General features: G+C 38.6%; 1 protein-coding gene across 10 annotated transcripts in view; it reads right to left on the minus strand.

The window, feature by feature from the left end:
• Positions 1-17,194, minus strand: part of MARCHF1 (membrane associated ring-CH-type finger 1) — a 274,990-nt gene that overhangs the window by 23,343 nt on the left and 234,453 nt on the right. For 8 of the 10 annotated variants that reach the window (XM_069786356.1, XM_069786351.1, XM_069786339.1 and 5 more), the window contains 3 exons: positions 16,680-16,759; positions 15,665-16,405; positions 2,704-2,884 (listed from right to left, as the gene is read on the minus strand). In XM_069786356.1, coding sequence (XP_069642457.1) covers positions 2,704-2,884; positions 15,665-16,350 — 867 coding nt within the window. In that variant the 5' untranslated portion in view covers positions 16,351-16,405; positions 16,680-16,759. The remainder of the gene's footprint in view (positions 1-2,703; positions 2,885-15,664; positions 16,406-16,679; positions 16,760-17,194) is intronic. The other 2 variants (XM_069786371.1, XM_069786363.1) reach the window with 1 other exon arrangement.

The raw sequence follows: 17,194 nt of genomic DNA on the forward strand, positions 1-17,194 counted from the left end.
TTTTTTTTTGTCAATTTTGCTGTTCCCACTTGGCATATGGCCAAGCAGACAAGAATTGCATCGTTTTCAGTTACAGCTGCCACTGCTTATAATGTCCTTGTCCTTATGACCAGAGAATTCTAGAGATTTGGGAAATTTTAATTCACTGCTGCCAGGCTGGACATAGTGCTGGGGACTGAAGGCTCTCAGAGTCTAGTACATAGCTAAGCCTTAGCAAAACCTAAAGCTCTCAAGAAGGTCTGGAAATCCTAGAGTCTGTAGTGCTTTTCAGATCCTGCATCAAGGAGACAGGATTGTGGAGACCTTCAGCTTTAGGAGCTGCCTGTCCCACAGCACTTTGGTCTCTGGTAACCAGACTTCACGCCATCTTCTGAAAAACCTGGACTCCTAGGGAATGCCCCACAGCTGAGGTCCTGGCCTCCCTAGAAGCTTCCAAGAAATCTGACAGCGTTTCACCGGAACTTTCCACTTTTCCAAAATATATAGGTTTTGACAAAACAGCACTTTCAGTGATTTTTATAAAAGATGTTTGGGTGGAAAGTTACCAGGCAGATGTACTTACTTGGCAGGTCTCTTGGTGATCACTCTTTCCTCCGTTACCTTGTCTTTGCTACAGCTGTCAAAATGCTCAGTTTACAAAACAGCTTCTCACAAACTTTTTAGTGTTTCGCAAATTTGTGAACAATGGTGATGATAGTGCATACGCTTATTAGGGATGATATATTTAGTTTAACATATGAAGGGTGTCACAGTTGAATGCTATAAATGCAAAAAGGATAACTAATTTTAACTTTGAAATATTTGGAAACTTTGGTTTTGGTTTCTGAAATGGGTGCAAATTATAAGAAAGGATCTATAATTAGATGTTGGGTCCATACTATACAGACAAATATTTGTTAGCACTGCATTTGAAGTTGGGGAATATTGCCAGCATTTACTGCCAGGCAGATAAACCACATTTGAGTACTGCTTTGAGCAGAAACAAAAATATCCTGTCCGATAGAAAAGGTTAATATTTCCTATGTCAGAAATCAAAAATGTACCTGAGAACCAATGATAAGCTGAATAAGGTGGTAATCATTCAATTAAGAAATGACAGACTTGCAGGAATTACATTACCACTCTGTATCTGCCACTATTCCATTAATTTCTTTCAATTAAAAAAAAGGGGGGGGCGGGGGGGGCCCAGCAATGACTATACACACACACAATTAAAAGTGCCTACTTCTGATATCAACAGTTATGCACATTTTTCATTCCTTTTCTCCTTGGACACTATAAATTTTGTTTCCCTTTTTTTTAAGATGCCCTGTTATCTAATGCAATCAGGAAAAGGCTTTTGTAAAAAATACTGATATCTGTATATTCTCTTGGGAAAAGTGGCTGTTGCAAGTGTACTTGTTAGATAGAACTTAAAGCAATTTGTGTTGAAAATGGAAACACATATACAGAAAAGAGTCCCCCAAAGATATGCTACAGGCAGGGGATTTTATACAATTATCTCCTTCCTGTCAGATTAGTTAAAATTTATCTGCAATTACTAAAACCTAAGTCAATGTAATAAAGTTTTTAGCCATCAGTTTTTTTATTTACATCTGTTTCAATTTCCAGTCTACCTGGCAAGATCTACCTGGCACTTGAGAACTGTGTCCTTTCCTATCACAAGCTTTGCTTGTCAAATCAATCCCAATTCTCTCTTCAACAGTGGCTTATCATCAGGGACTTACTAGAAAATTTCTCTGGATGGGAAGTGAGAAGGAATTCCATTTGCTCTCCTTTCTCTGAACTGCTGCTATCTGTGCAAGGCTGACAAAAACAAAATGTCTTTTGCCATCAAAACACTACTACATATGCATATACTAGTTATAAGCTAATAGTTTCTGAATGTTTTTCAAGGGCTCTCACACTGAAATTTATTTTAAATCAAAATTTGCCCTGTTCTAGATTGACTCAAACTTAAGACGCAAGAAAACCCCAAAAGGATGAGAGCATTGTAAGAGAAAAATTAGAGAACAAGTTATTCACTCCAAAGAAAATAAAACCCACATATGTTTAACAAACTCCTCACCTTCCCTATACTGACAACATGTGTACCATTAAATTGATTTATCCTGCAAAACAGATGAGTGCAGATAACATACATTTGACTTTCAGGATGCAAGGTCACCCTGTAGTTTAGATTCCATTAGCTAATCTTAATGTAAGAGTGATTAATTTGCCCACAAGTGTAACAGTTAGAACAGATGCAGCTAAATTGATTGACTACGTTACTTCATAATTGGTGTCTCCATATTGGTATAAGCATCATTCTCAACCAGAAGTTATGGGCTCAACGTAAAAATTACTGGGCGAACTGGCCTGTGTTATTCAGGAGTGAAATGTGATGAGTAAGAGTTCTTTCTGGCTTAAAAATAGGCAGATGAGCCAATAACAACAAGCTGAAGTTAAAAATTCTAAATACAAAAACCTATTGTTTGTGCATTTATATTGCATGTGTGCCGAAAGAGAGTCTTTAGTCAAAATCCTCTGCTGCTGTAAATTAAGTAACTGAAATGTAGAAATAAAAATCACTGGGACTGATGTAACAACAGCAAATACAAAGCCATTTTGGAAAGGCAGATGTTTCTTTGGTTCTGCCCGTACTTTGCACAGACATTCTGGCCATTTGACACTTGAGGATAATTACATTCAAAAGCACCATACCTTCCGAAGAGGTTTGAGCTTGGTCTCCATTATAAAGTCGTACTTGCAGAGTTCACAACAGCGTGTGTCTGAGCTCTTAATCCACTGGTGCAGGCAGGCCTGATGAACAAAGCGCAGGGTCCCTGTGCAGCGACATGGTGTGATGAGGGGACTTTCATCATCTCCCTCACAGTGACAGATCCTGACAGGAAGGACAGCAAGAGCTAGTGAGGGAACTTGCCAACCAGCAATGCAAAGGCACTGGTTTATTTACCCTGTTTTTTCATTTTCAGACTTGACATTCGTAAGACACCAGGTATATGACCTTTCAGGTTGAGGCCCAGGAACATATTCTTTGTTCCCTTCTGCCACTTAGTAATTACACTTCACTTAGTTATTTCTCTTTGAATTTGCTGTGTGCTCTGAAGGTGAATCAATGGAAATAACGCTGATTTTCCCTTTTATGCTTGGCAAAACCTTTAAGACAAATACCAGTGCTCTTTCTAAGAGCTGTATAGTTCTTGGTCTGTAAGCAATGCCAATAAAAAACTCAAAGTTAGCAGAATCTAACCCAAGCTGAAAATATCTAGTATGAAAAGTACAAAAAGTTCCTAGGATACCTCTTTGGAGTTACACAGTTAAAAGGATTAGCGAACAGTTTTGGGTACTCTGGAGTCATGTGTATGGCACAGCGTGTACACACATGCATACACTTTTTAGGAGGCAGGTGTTAAAAAGTCATGGTCCTTCCTTTTTTTCATTCTTCACTGTCCCTTTGAAGCAGATAGCTGCGTTATCTGGGAAAACAAAATCTACAGCTGTAAGCAGACCCTAAGATAGAGGTTGGTCCCAGAACTGTTGTTATTTTGTAATGGGATACAGAGCTTTTCTCTTTGTGGTTTTGCATAAAGTGATCAGTGTCCTAACATCACAATCTGACGGATTCCTTCTGTGACACGTCTAAATGTCTTCCTGATCCTCCCTTCTTCCAAACAGACTTCTGATCATATCATGAAAGCATTAACCCATCGAAACCAATGACAGCTTTATTGGCAAGCATCTCTGTGAAGGCAGAGAAAGCTCTATGGTGAGTGGAAGGCTTAACCGAACACCTGAAGTTAAGGAGGTTCACCTCAACGAAGAGTAACTCCCTCCCATCCCCATCCCAGAAAAACACAGCAAAGCACCCAAGCCCTAATGAATGTCCTAAGTGTCAAACTGGCATGTAGGGGAGGGGAAAAAAAAAAAGCTGAAGCCTGAGAAATGTTATTTCAAAACAGAGAAGTAGCAGCCACAGCACAGATCCTCGTGTCACGCAAACGAAACTTAGAGCTTGGAAACTTAGTGCTTAGGAAAGGCAGATATGTGCGTGCAGAAGAGTCTGAACACTTCTGAGGAATAACCCACCCTTTTATGCAGAAAGCTGTGGCCCCACCGCTCCTGGGGTAGAAAAAGGGCTGAGGAGGGCCCTGCAGTGAGGTTGTCTTCCCTCAGGCCGGGCCGGGGAAGCAGGGTGACCTTCTTCTCAGCACAGGAGCACCTGGCGTACGTCAGGACAAAGCCTGGCAAAGACACCCTGTGAACGACTGGCTACAGCACAGCACTGAGGCTGCCAAGTCTACGAGCAGGGGGAGGAGGAAATTTCAATGCCTAAGTGAAAGACCTAGGGATCAAAACCAGCAGCTTCATGGTTCTTCCATGGTGTAGCCTAGAGCCATGAGAAAATGAATCTACTATAATGGGAAAGCAGAACAAAGCTGCTTTCTGGATATATAGAAAGAAAGAGACTAAGAAAAACCAACAGAAAAATGAAGCTCCGGAAACCTGGTGCACAAAAGCAGGTTTCAGTGTCTGTGGGGGTGCCCGTACAGCATCTTCTACTCCATGGGAGCGGAGGGGAGAAGAAAATATCCACAACTTCCACCTTGCACACATTCATTTTTTTGAGACACATTTTACAAGAACTCAATTTGCAGTTTCTTCTTTACTAACCCAGCCAAGCTAGGTGCATCAGTGGCTTAGTTCTTAAATGGAAACTGGCTATATGCTGACTTCTTGTTGAGCCTGTAGCTTAAGCAGAACTAAATTTTCAAAACAACAAATAGCTGTTTTGCTAACAAATGCATTCCCAGCTGAGAGTTACATAAACCCCCATAATTTTCTTTTTAAATTAAAGCTGTTTCCCAAAGGAAAATTAGTATTCCTTGTTCATTTAAATTCAAGCTATACATAATTTATTTTACAAGCTTAGCACTTAAACTATTTAGAAATTAGACAACTAAGTGATGTACCCAAGAGCCTTTTTCCTACTACTGCCAGAGTTGTTTAAAATTATTTTAAGAGCTAAAATACAAGCCTAAACCTCCACTGGGATCTTCAAATAAAGTGACACTGCGAATTTGAAATGAATAGGAGTATTCTTTAGTAGAAATACTTTTACAGAAAAACACTATATGAATTATACATTCTATTTCTGCTTTCTTTGTACAGAAGATACATGCTAAACAGGGTGACATCAAGAACTTGTGTTATACAGAAGCTTGAACTAAATAATCTGATGGCCTCTTCTAGCTTTACAACCATGAAATATGTAATGAGAATAAAACCAAACTTCAAATGGAATTAAGTCCAGAGAAAATAACCAAAGGCATGGTTTTCATTAGCTTGAATGCTCTTTGGTGCAATTTAGCTCTTCATTATTTGTTTAGCCAGAAGAAATTAGCTTAAAAGAAGTTCACGCTACCTAAACTCACAGTCACAGTCTTTAAAGATATGTGGGTGCCTGACAGCTATTGAAACAGACTGTTGGCTAACTGCTTAAATACCCTTTGAAGACTTGGGCCAGATAACTTGTAACATCTTGCTCAGCCGTTAGTACTGAAGCAGAATTTTGTGTGTCTTTGCCCTCTGCTATATTTAGCTATAATGTCCATCCTAATTATCACAAATTATAGAAAATAAATTGTAGAGAATGGTTTTGAAAAATATGTTGTGGAAACAGAACTAAGGTAGGGATACAAAGCATAGACTTACCCAAACAGTTTCTAAACTAAGTTGGAGGCCAAGAACTTCCATTCTAGTTTCCTATTTACATGTTCACAACTGTTCAAAATTTTCACCCATCAGACTGACTATTTACAGGGCTGAACTTATCCTGAGAGTAAAATTTGCTTACATACTTTAATGTAATGAGTTGAATGAAAAAATCCCACTCTCCAATATAAAGGAAAAAAAAAATTACTAAATCTATACTGATTTATTTACAAGTTGTAGTACAGCACTGATCATGGTTAATAGCTGCAGTTTCAGCTGCTCAGCTACACCTACAGAATTTACATACTCAGCTCTTCTCAACTTTCTAGTCCTTTAGTAGATAAATGGCCTTCATTATAGAGCAATACTTCTGACTATCTGGAAATGGAGGGGAGGGAAGTCAGCTACTTGACCAAATCCTTTTAGTTAGAATCCCTTTATAGTCGCAAATTGAGCCTGCATAATTTTTATTTTTTGGGGGGGTAGGTTTGACAGCTTAGAGCTTTAAAGGTTCCTGCCTGTGAACAGGACCTTGCTTGTCTAGGGGAAAAGATTAGTACAAGGCTCCAAAGGAGCTTTTGCTCTATAAATCATGTGTACACCAGACAACACAGCACATATGAGCTATTTAGATGATCTTCTGATTTGAATTTACAAAATTTTTTATGCGTGTGTGTTTAATATACACCTAATGAAATATCCCTACACATTGAGATCACAGAATATTTATTTTTCTTTAAAGAAAGCTCACTGTGAAACTTTGTGAAATAATACTCTAACAGTGCAGTCATTCTTAAGCTTAAGTTTTTGCTTTATATGCCAGCATTTTAATTACCCATCACATATTTCTCTAGCACAGAATTGTTTCTACAACCTTCAGCACACTGATGTACCAAAGAAATTTATGCCAACGCTGTGGATATATCAGACAAAAATCTATAAAAATTCTTTAAAGGATGTTCTTAAATAGCAGGCTTACTTATAATGTAATGAATTAGCAAAAAGAAAAAATATTTTTCAGGAAAAAATAAAAAATGCTGATCTGAAACCATAATTAGTCTTTGTGAAAAATTTTGCATAATTCATATAAAAACTGTTGCAGATTTCTTATATGTTCCTTACACAAAAAACAATTCTCAAACAGAAACAGAATAGTTCAATTTAGAAAATTTTTAGAGAGCAATGTATGTAAAAATGAAAAGTTAAAGAAGTTTACTGAGAACATTTTAGAATTATTTTTCAGTATTTCTTTTTGTTCAAAATATTAACTGAATTTAAGACATTCAAATGATGCTGAAAAACTCACACATAATGCAATGCTTGATTGAGAAATTGTATGTGACGTATTAAACTTCGTACAATAATGACTATGCAAAATGAGTAAGTAAAATGCCAGTAGTTTGAAGTATACCATCTCCTTCACTGAAGGTCATATTGACACCATACATATATAAACAAAAGAAATTTTTAATGGAAAATTCCCTTGTTTTCCCCGGTCCTGTTCATTGCAAAAGTTAGAAGGCAGAAAGGGAAGTATGAAACAAGATGCTTACACCTTGTAGACATTAATATATGTTAATTGCACTTAGGCTGATTTTCAGAAAAACAGCAAGAGCTATCCTGGATGACTGTCCTTCACTTCTCATCAAATTAAGACTTTTTTTTTTTCCAGACAGACAAATGTTTCTTACATAATCTCAGTTTAAAGGTCAAGCAAGGAGTTCACAGGGATAATTTTCAGGTTTTCCCAACAGTGGTTTGATTTGGCAAAATCGTAGCAACCAAATTTACAATCTAAATGGTTAGTCACCATCTGAGCTGCTTATTGCAAGAGACACAGGTAGATTCCAACAGGTTTGTAGCTTTTCCTTCACATGCAAGGTAACAATTTTACTCTCATTAAAGAAAATAGCTGCTAATCTCCACCCTCTTCGAAAAACACCAGTTATCCTAACCTGTCTTTCACTAATCCACTTTACTCTTCAGTAATTAAGAAAATGGGCCAATCTCTATGCCGCTGTAGTGAAGTAGAAAATGCACTTATTCTGCGGGAGCCTTGTGCGTACTGTGAAACGTAGTGCTCTACCCCTACCTGGCAAGTGCTCCTCTGTGACGGTATCTGTACAGCTGATTTCCCTAGATGACTATTGTCAAAGGAAGGTGATTAAGGATAAGAATGAATCAGCACGTCCCTGCTTGTGCTTCAAGCCACATAAGAGCCTTGTCATTAGGAGCAGCACTGGCAGAAAACAGTTTGCAGTAATTCTGCACCAACAGAACTCCTTCAGTGGATTCCATATTTGAGATTGGCACTGCATCTCAGTACTTAAGAAAATTTTCAAGAATTTTTGCCATTACATATGGACAAAGGGTTTAGCTACAGTAACAGTGCAGATAGCTTTTATAGACTGCCTTAAAAATAGATGAGGTCAAATTTTACCGTTATTAACAAATGTACAATCTAGGGGAATGCCTCTGAGGCTTTCAAAAAAATCAAGCGTATATGGGGGCATGGGCATACTGATTATGATGTATGATAATGTTTAAGGGCTATAAGTGATGTAATTATTTAAAAACTGTATTGTTCTTTAATATTCCCGGGTGCTATATAGCTATGTCTATGGTAACAAGCACTGCAGTGAAAGTGTAGCAAATCCGTTGGAAAAAAAACCAGCTAGTGCTAAAAACCTGGTGTCTACACCAGGCACATCTTGGTGGGGTGTGCTTTGATTTGACACTGATCTGAGGTTGGACCAGGAATACATCTTGCAGTTTACTTTCACTCAAAGGGAATACAGTTGGAGAACCCTGAGACCAATCCTCAGCACAGTCTAGACTATGGTAAAAGTAAAGGTGATCAGATGTGCTTCAAAAACAGGCTCCTTATGTGAACTAAAGCACTAATGGTGGCCCCTTCACTGACAAAATTAGGAGGAGCTACTGCCTTGTCACTGTGACATATTTACCACCACCATGATGCAATTTCTATGCACTGTGAACTAAACTAATGCAGATGCCCAATACCCATACTGTCATTTTCCTGCAGATGGAAGTATACCAGTAGAACAGAAATGCTTTCGAACTTTTAAGAGATCTCCGTAATAAAAGGGGGAAGTATCTTCTCCACATAAACACACTCAAGGAAGATAACGCGTATTCCAAAAACATTGGTTTTGGTGAGAAATGATTGAAGAGGCAGTTAAAATCCTGCCCTTCACTGGAAAGCTCATAATGATTATGCAAGGATAAATTCTTACCCTGTTCGGTGGGTACATCTCAGTGCTATATCTCACTATTACTAAAGGGATCTTAGGGAGAAACAGCATAGCTGGAAAATGTTGGACCAACTGAATCCCTGGCTTTGATTTTTGGCTGTGAGGATTATTAGCTGCCAGCATGAAATACCATGAGCTCCTAGGTTATCTTAATTGGACCAAAAGGAACCAATTACACAGGTTTTCAAAAGGATGCAAAAAATTGCTCTCGTCACTGTCTGATAATCCTAAGAAAACTGTTCTCCTGTCCAAAAAAGGTCATTTTCTCTTTCTGCCAATTCATAAAGTGCTTGCAGTACTTTTAGATAGTTAGAACCTAAAGCTAAAGCAAACAACTTATGAACAATGCACAGCAAATAATTAACTCATTCATAAACAGAAACCAAAAAAATATCAAACTCTGCTCCTGCATAATTTATCACTTAGAAAAATAAAAGTTAAATTCACTAACTATGTTCACCCTGCAGTAGGCTACAGCATGCCATGTTTCCCTTGTTTTCATTTTGCAAGCTTTTTTTTTTTTTTTAATCTCATTTCCATTCTTTCCACTGTTAAATCATAAAGTAATCTAAATGACAAATTGGTCCTCCTCTCTGTTTAAACACAGTGTGAATGAAGCACATTAATTCTCCATACCGAATGTAATCAATTTGTATACCTCTTTCCTGTCACTCCTGCCCTTCCGTTATGCTATAGTCAGCTGTCTTTACCTGACTAGAGGAAAAAACATTTTCAAATTGTTGCACCACACCAGTGGAATTTCATAATGGTCTAGGTAAAGCTTTCTCTTGATTTCTGCAAACGTGGTCAGAATTTGTAAGAGACCCAAGAGCAAATAACATTAGCAAAAGCACACTAAATCTCATTTTGTCAACATTTCTTGTCCTTCTATTAATCTTCCATATAGGTGATAAATAGGATATCTAACCATCTAAAGAGTTACAAGTAATTCCTGCCTCAGATGCACTGTCAGTGCAACGCAAGGTATGTATCAGACAAGATTTACTGCACTGAACATAGTTCAAAGAACTAGGGACTGCATCTTAAAAAAGGATTTAGATTTCCTCCCACCCGCCTAGTGAAAGTCAAAGCATTAAGTAACTAAACTCCCTACAGAACATATGCAAGCTTTAAGTATTTAATAATGGGACCCTTAAAACCAAGGGTGTCCTCTCACCCAAACTTTCTAGCAGGAAGTGGTGCCATTTCACCTATTTGCATTAAAAAAATAGTAGGTTGTCCTGGTTCCAGCTGGGATAGAGTTAATTGTCTTCCTAGTAGCTGGTACAGTGCTATGGTTTTGGGTTCAGTATGAGAAGAATGTTGATAACACGCTGATGTTTTCAGTTGTTGCTAAGTAGTGTTTAGTCTAAAGTCAAGGATTTTTCAGCTTCTGATGCCCAGCCAGCAAGAAGGCTGGAGGGACACAAGAAGTTGGCACAGGACACAGCCAGGACAGCTGACCCAAAGTGGCCAAAAGGGTATTCCATACCATGTGATCTCATACCCAGTATATAAAGTGGGGGGAGTTGGCCTGGGGGGAGTGCAGCTCAGGAACTAACTGGGCATCGGTCAGCGAGTGGTGAGCAATTGCATTGTGCATCACTTGTATATTGTAATCCTTTAATTATTACTGTTGTCATTTTATTAGTGTTATCATTATCATTATTAGTTTCTTCCTTTCTGTTCCATTAAACTGTTCTTATCTCAACCCACAAGTTTTACTTTTTTTTTCCAATTCTCTCCCCCATCCCACTGGGTGGGGGGGAAGTGAGTGAGCGGCTGCATGGTGCTTAGTTGCTGGCTGGGGTTAAACTGTGACATAGGTTTTGAGAGAAAGAAGCAAAAACCAGGACTCAGTTGTCCCCCAGTTAAGTGACCCTAACCACAACAAAGACATGCTTGCCCTGTTTCGGTTCTCCTTGCATCCTTCTGAATCATGGAGAGCTTCCAAACAAGACTGCATAACCAGATGGCTAAAGAGGTGACAGATGGGGCTTTGAACCATCAGGCAGAGAATAGAATTAACGAGGATTTCATAGTGCTTCAAAGACTGATGAACCACTAGACCATCATATAAAGGAGGAGATTCCTCAAAAAGCAGGAGATTCCTATCAGAAAGTCATTTTGCAAAAAGAAGGCTTTGAACAGGAAAGCAAGCAGCAGTCGCAGTTCTTTAAAAGCAAGGGGTGAGCAGCCAACATGCAGGACAAGACTCAGAGATTTGGCTCCTAATGAAGGAATGTATCATCCTGAGACCCCAAAGAAGGCACTAACATCCCAGGAAGACACAGGTTAAGAACACTCTTCAGCCAAACACTACAGTCTGGCAGTTCAGCATCCTCCAGTTTTTGGTGATTTTAGAGGGCTCTGGAGGGTATTTCAAGTCTAAGTATTCTGCACTACAGTCCAAATTATTTACTGGATCCAGCTTCATGGTTTCAGTATAAATATTTAAAATTAGTGTTAAATTTCAATGGTGGTATTTGAGCCTATATATCTATCTTCTGTTCACGTTTATCTTTTTTCCTCAAGTCTATGAGGACTTGTTTCCTCCCAAGAGGCTTTCTGTCTGTTGATTTTGTCAGCACTCTACTACATGAATATTTCAGGATGTAAGTATTTTCATGCATGATACTACTTTTGCAGGTCCTACTAAATAGTACGATGGAGAGAAAACCCTGTTACAACACTTGATTTCACAGACAGAAACTACATATTCATATTACCTCTTGTCAAGTGCAATGCACACTATTTCCTCCTATCTATGATTGTGTTAACACATAGAAATACCCATATTAGCCTTTTCCTAAATTTATAATGGCCTTTTAATTAATACACTAGCTTTTTAAAGCTGATTCTAAAAAATAATACTTGAAGTAGATTCTGCAGATTTCACGAATCATCTTCATCATCTCCCTTACTACTTCTCCCCGTTCCTACCAGTCTTCTGGCATGCCCTGCTCTTCTATTTACTCCTCAAATAAGGGTCTGCCATTACCTGACTGCATACACAGTCATTCATGGAGTTCAACAAAATCAAAATTCTACTTCTGATAAGCATTTTTTTCATAGTGAGAAACTCCACCTTATTTAAGTGTGTGTGGTTTCTTTCAGCTAATTACAGCTCAGTGTTATTGCTGAAATGACTGCATCAGTACTACAAAAAGATTTTACACCAAAAGCATAACTACTCAAACAGAAAATCTTTCAATTCTCCCATCATAAATAATAAAAATACCATAAGATTAATTCAGAGTCAATACACAAAGCACTTATGATACACTAGCGGTAATATCAACTAACTAATTTTCTTTCCTTAGTAATTCCCATGTGAAAATCCATTGGAATAAATCCTCAAAATCCACTCACTTCATCATGTCCCACACATAGCTTTTCCCTTCAGGGAGATTACCCTCATGAAGACCAAAGAAAGCTATTTCTGAGACTATGCCTCAAGCCACATGGCAAATTCCAGAATAAAGTACATACAAAGAAAATCTCAGGCACAGGGCAACTTAGAAAAAGGGGGATCCAACTGTATGATTTAGAAAGCCTATCCTGTGTATCTCAAAAAAAAAAAAAAAGAAATCAGGTGCCAAAACAACTCAGCATGGTCAGAACTTATGTAATTGTCCCTAATCCCAGAAACAGAAACCTTGCCTTCTAATGGACTCCAGAAGAAAGGAGCATGTTCAGGGAAGAGATTGTAATGATCACCATCAATGCCATCCCATTGTTTCATCATTTTGGAAACAAAGGAACAGTGACACTAGAAGGGGAAATGTCTCAGTTAAATTGACCAAGAGGTCTACATTAGACTAGCTGAAATATATATTGCACCATTGTACTATACCTTACCTAACGTGCTTATGCTAGAATTGGGTGTGTGCTGTCACATTCCCGCTCATGCAGCCAAATGCACATTGAGGAAATTGCCTTACGTGTGTATATAAATGCATTCCACTGCCAGTAATTCATGAGGAAGGAAAAAAAATGCCTACCCAAACACTTAAAGACAAAATAAGTGGCACCAGGAGATGTTTAAGATCCCTGTTCCTCTGCTACTTCCACACAATCCCATCTAGGTGAGAGCCATTCCTCTCAGCCACTTTTGTCACATCAACTAGAAGATATGAATACCTACGATGAAAAGCTTGAAGAAACACCTCAAGAAAACAAATTTTCCACATCACAACCAGCTATGTTAATTCCAGTCTTAGAATAAACATCACAAAAAAAATCCTTTTTCTATTTCTCATGCAGAAACATGGTTACTGTATATATGCACATCTGCATTGAAATGTAATTCTTTTTTTGTTTCAGATGCAAGACTGAGAACCTCAAAAAACCCATACCACAGATCATGAGCCAATTAAGTGCATGGACCTGTCCTGAAAAACAGAAGCTGCAGTCTATGCTGAATTGGTAGTATAAACATGTCTGTCTTTTTCTTCAGCTGTCTGCAAACTGATTAAGACAACTTACCAGCTATGAAAAATTAACAAGCTTTTGATTTTGTGATGATTTTTCCTAGATGTATTATCATCACTATGATACACCTAGTAATGAGAACAACACAAAAAATAGCATTATCCCTGACATGAATTAAAATGCAATTATGACTCTCTGACAAATTTTGTATGACAGGCCAAGTTATCAACTGTGTTGAGTTTAACTCTGGTTGTTCAAAGAGCATCTCCACTGATAATGAGCCTAGGCACACATACTTATCAAAAGTTTTCAACCTTCCTCTACTGAACAAGAGCCTAGCTGAAAAGTTCGCACTCACATCCAAAAAGTCCACCCTTGAACCAAGCTCCAAGTCTTACAAAAAGTGCCTGAATAATTATAATGCAATTGAATGGGTCAAGAAGATAGATGAAAGACTGGAGTCCACTTTCCATCTGAAAGGAAAGTCTAAGGTTGGGGATTTAGGCAATAATTAAGATTAATCTACATGAGACAATTACAAAACTTTAATTTCTCTTTTTTTTTAACACAGTATAGTTAAGCCCATATAAAAAGCCATGCTGAAATAATTTATTTCAGGTTTTGTGTAGCTCATATTCTTAATAATTATTAAATGGCCCTATTATATATGTACTTTGCCTACTACACTGGATCTTCAATACATGCAGGCTTGGTGGTTCAGAAATTTAAGACAACTCTGAAGTCTGAAGTATTTGTCTGTGCACATCTCTGCATCATACCATGCAGACATACTTCAAGTGCTTCAGTAATGTGTAACATGGTTACCACTGCTGCTGTTTCTTTGCATTTCTGTAAGGTGTGGAGGTCCCAAGCCAGTGGTGTGGTCCTCATATACGAGCTGATGTACACACACAGCTGGACTTTACCCTGAGGAATCTTAAATTATCGTGACAGACAATGGTGGGACAACTGAAATGTCCATTCTTGCTTGGTAAGTGTAACAAAGAATGCATAGCACTAGCTGTATTAGTAATGACTTTTATCTCCTGCTGTGAAAAAGCACAATGTCTGCAGGTTATCTTTTTTCTTTTTAAAACTAGGATCTTTGTAGTGTGTTACTAGGTTGAAGTATACTGTGAAACTGCATACGTGGCATCGTGAACTTCCTCATTCTGACTGTGTTTACATTTCCATGCAAATTTCTTCCCAGCAAAGAAAAGTGAGAAGTTTTGGGTTACCATATCAAGAAACTAAGCCTGATCCTCATTTACACATTGTAGATGACAGTCAATGCTGGCTCACAAGTTTGGGGAGAAAAAACAAAAACAAAAAAAAACTTGTTTCAGTTCTGTTAAACTTACGGGATGGTGCATTTTCATTTACCACTAAATTAAGTAACTCAAGTCCACCCAGATATCTACTCCAAATTTGATTTCAGCTCAGAATTGGCCAGCTTGCTCTCATTTCCAAGGGAAAACGCTCACCTTCTGATTGTGTGCTTTACACCAAGGGTATCAGACTGTCAGAAGCCTGAACTTCAGAACTAGAGAGAACCGGTGGTATTGCTTTTTCTTTCCCAAAGCTTACTTTAATGCTTATGCTGCCCAATCATCCTTTGTATTGTTCCGATCCTTGTGATGGGTACCAAACTAACAGCCCCTACACGCTGACGGTGTAGAGTTGTTCAGCAGTGCAAAGTCCCGTACAACTTACACCTGACTGGAGAGGGTGTTTTGCAGGCACCGTCCGTCAGATTGCTGTGCTAATGGCAGCTCTAGAGGACACTGAATCAAGACCATAAATTTATTTCATGTAAGTCAATGAAAAATGACAGAGGGACCAAAGCTGGATTTGAACTGATCACCTAGGGAGGAAAAACTCCATATCCCATTGTATTGAGCTATCTGGCACTCTGCCTCATTCTCTGCCTCTGGTCGGAAATTTAAAACACAGTAATACTCTGCCAGAGGACACAGTGCTTCTGTCTTCATGAAGAAAAATGGAGCAAAGCAAAACATTTTGTTTCCTTGTAGGATTACTGTTTTTAAATAAGAGAAGTATGTCTTCAGATTGAGATACACTAACTTGTCTGCAGCAAAGGATTTTGTTATTTCTTATGGCCAGCCTAGCAGTTTATTACTGAGAAACAGTGACAGAAAGCAGTCAAGAGAAGGGCACTCAGCCCACTGCGGTGAGAAATTCCTCTTAAGAACGTTAAATCTTTCTTATTAGGGACTAACCTGCATACTTCTAAATCATCAGACCAGTCATCATACAACACTGGAGGCTTCTGAACAGCATCAGTCACACCGGACCCTGCCCCAGCAGGTCCTCCGTTATTTGGGACTGCCAGAGCATCACTGCCAGAGCCTGCCTCTGCAAAGGAGTCCTTCGAAACTTTATCGTGTCTAAGGAAAGACACAGGCCGCTGATCTCTGTAGTAGTTTTTCCCTTTACTTTTGCCACATTTTCTTGAGGAAATCCTTGCTTCCTGAGATGACGCTGAAGACTGTGATTCCTTAAGCCTTGGAACCCTTCTTCGGCGGTGATTTAAAGCAGGATTCTCAGGGTCAGATACCTCTTGGTTCTTTTTCCCCATTGTCCCCAAGGTGACAAGTTCAATAGCATTATTGTTAGAGGACTCATCCTGGTTACTGCATGATCTATTGTTCCTTCTCCCTCTCCTGGGCATTCTGGCCTTTTCTCTTGCTCTCCTCCTAGCCTGAGCCCACTGACTCTCATCTGAAGATGATGATGAATCAGATGCATTCCAGCTGGATCTCGCAGGCTCAGGATGCAATTTACAGTCTTTCCCCTTTCCTTGCTTTTCTGTATGCTCACCATAGTCTCCAGGCTCTCTTTTCCGCCTAAACCTTCGTTTTACTTGTTTCTTACCAGACTCCCTATTAGAAGGGGCCAGCACCATGACAGGGGTTGCATGTTCAAGCTCATCTTCTGATAAATCATGCAAGGTAGTAGATCTAGACAAAGCAGTAAGCAAAGGAAAGGTATGGAAATGGTAAGGGTGGGTGGAAAGAGAGAAATCACAAAAAAAAGGGTGAAAATGAGAACATGAATTTTAATAGAAAAACATGAGACTGAAAAGCAAAAACAGAACCAAAACAAAGAGAGATCAAAAGAAAACTGAAGTCTATGTAAATTATGAATAGTGTTAAGCATAAGCAAGAGCTACATATTATTTAATAAAAACAACAAGCATCAGCCAGATTATGGTATATTTTTCTCAGCACATACCTACAAATGTCCTGAGTGGAAGGGCAGACAGACAGCCGTGACTGACTCCTGGGAGCTGTTCCTGTTGTAGGACTGCTTGCCTGTTGAAATAAGTTAGACAGTTTGGAATCTTTGTCCATGAAATACATTGCAGATATTTTACTGCGTTGCCACATGATTACAAAATTAAAGTAACTGTTGCTGCTGTTCATAGTGCACTGCTGAGCATATGCAAGCTCACAAAATACAGGAAGCCTGACCAAAAGCAAAACCTATTTGTGGAACTAAATATGACTGAAGTATTTCAGCTCTCATTTGCTCATGACTACTTTTTGTCACTGTTTGAGGAAGCATCTTTTAACACTTTAATTTTCATTTTGGTTTTGATCTACTGCAAATGTCTGATGGGAAAGGATGTTGGTTTTATTTCATGCATTCAAACAACCGTGATGATTCCTTTCAAAATGGAGTGAAGTGCATTTACATTATGCTGAGTGATAAAGAGCACAAAGTTAACCTATGCTGAGTAGACTGAC

Source organism: Haliaeetus albicilla, chromosome 1 (genome assembly GCF_947461875.1).
Source record: "Haliaeetus albicilla chromosome 1, bHalAlb1.1, whole genome shotgun sequence".
Classification (NCBI taxonomy): Eukaryota; Metazoa; Chordata; class Aves; order Accipitriformes; family Accipitridae; genus Haliaeetus; species Haliaeetus albicilla.